At 47.8% G+C, this 1,731-nt stretch overlaps 1 protein-coding gene across 1 annotated transcript; it reads right to left on the bottom strand.

The window, feature by feature from the left end:
- Positions 1-253: 253 nt before the first annotated feature.
- Positions 254-1,219, bottom strand: LOC103554861 (olfactory receptor 2AT4-like). Its single transcript, XM_008526143.2, has one exon. It carries the CDS (start codon positions 1,217-1,219, stop codon positions 254-256), a length of 966 nt encoding a protein of 321 aa, XP_008524365.2.
- Positions 1,220-1,731: the final 512 nt, after the last annotated feature.

Raw genomic sequence — 1,731 nt, 5'->3', positions numbered from 1 at the left:
TCGAGTTAATGGAAATATGACCACAACTGCATTCACAGTCTTGTGAAATTTGGGATTCACAGCTTAAAAGTGAATAGAAAACTACTATCTATTTTGTCAATGAGTTATGGAAAGAAAATCATGATTTTATTACAATGGAGGAATACCTCGGACTGTATTTGAGAATTATTCTTCTAACTATCCGGCTGCCTGAATTATCCACTTTTCTCTCTTTTGTTGTTGGTGTTTGTTAATAGATCATTCCACCTATGAATCAGGCTTTCCCAGAATTCTTTGGGTACCGGGGACATGCTATTTTGGCGATGGCTACTTTGACATCCTTGTTCCTCAGAGTGTAGATGAGAGGGTTGAGGACAGGTGTGAGAATAGCATACACCACATTGCCCATGATATGGAAGTCGAGGGGCAGGTCAGCTCTATAGGCCACATAGGCTATGGCAATGGATGAGTAGTAGGTGCCAACCACCAGGAGGTGGGAGCTGCAGGTGGAGAAGGCTTTTGAGCGTCCTTCTCGGGAGCTGATGCGAAGCACCGAGGCCAGGATGTGGGCATAGGAGAGAAGCACCAGGAGAAGGGGCAGGAAGGACACCACCATGGCGATGCAGAATCCCATGAAGGTCTGGGGCGTGGTGTCAGAGCAGGAGGCCTGGACCACAGCTAAGTGGTCACAGAAGCAGTGGTAGACCTGGGCCACAGGACTAAAAGCCATGTGGGAGGTCTGCACCACTGCCGGGATGGGCAGGAGGAGGGCAGTGAGCCAGGCACCGGCTGCCAGGGCAGCGTTGGTCTGTGGGGCCATGAGGACAGGGTAGTGCAGTGGGCGGCAGATAGCTACATAGCAGTCATAGGCCATGACCACCAGGATGAAGGCTTCAGAGCAGGAGAAGCTGTGGAAGAGGTACATCTGCAGGAAGCAGGCAGGGAAGCTGAGGAGGCGGTCCCCAAGCAAGTGTAGGGACAGCATCTTGGGGACAGTGGTTGTGGTGAAAATGATGTCCAAGGCAGAGAGGTTGATCAGGAAGAAGTACATGGGCTTGTGGAGGCTGGGCTCTGCCACCACAGCCATGAGGATCAAGGCATTCCCTACCAGGATGAGCAGGTAAAGGAGGAGAAAGACAAAGAAGATAGGGAGGAAGAGGGATTTTGGTAGGGAGGGGATGCCCATAAGGTAGAAGATGGTGGAGGAGTCCTCTGATCCATTACAGGCTATAGTCTCCATGGTGGGTTAAGCTGGATGCCCAGGAAGTGAGTAGTAGAAATCTCTGGGAACCAGGCACATCTGGAAACCAGGACAATCAGTGTTTCTGGAATCAGAATCACATAACGATCACTGTATAATTAATGAAACCACATTTATTTATGACCAACTCTAGAAGACAGACGATGGGCTTTGTCTTCATCCTATCCCAGAATTTCCTCTTTCCTTTTAAAATTAAGTATGGAAAAAGTACCTACAATATACAAAACCATGTGTTATATGCTGGGTGTGTAGAAGGCAAGGTGAACAAGACAGAGAAGCTCTCCAACCTCACGGAGCTGAAATTCTAGTGGTAGAGAAAGACATTAGCAATGAATCACGTAATTATTTAATTGCAATTGTGTTAAGTGTTACTGAAGAACTTCTGTTGGTCATCATTTCCAGGTCCCCCATGGTCCTTTGGGGATACCATATCTCTGAAACCAGGCCCCCAAGCTTCTTTCTCTTTTGGCATTTGCTTTAAGTTTTTAAGA

This window comes from Equus przewalskii, chromosome 6 (genome assembly GCF_037783145.1).
Source record: "Equus przewalskii isolate Varuska chromosome 6, EquPr2, whole genome shotgun sequence".
In the NCBI taxonomy this organism is placed as follows: Eukaryota; Metazoa; Chordata; class Mammalia; order Perissodactyla; family Equidae; genus Equus; species Equus przewalskii.
Note: the sequence above shows the minus strand (reverse complement) of the source record. Positions and strands in the feature narration are given on the sequence as shown.

Coding starts and splice junctions, on each gene's coding strand:
- LOC103554861 (XM_008526143.2), bottom strand. CDS start 1,219: ATGGAGACTATAGCCTGTAATGGATCAGAGGACTCCTCCACCATCTTC.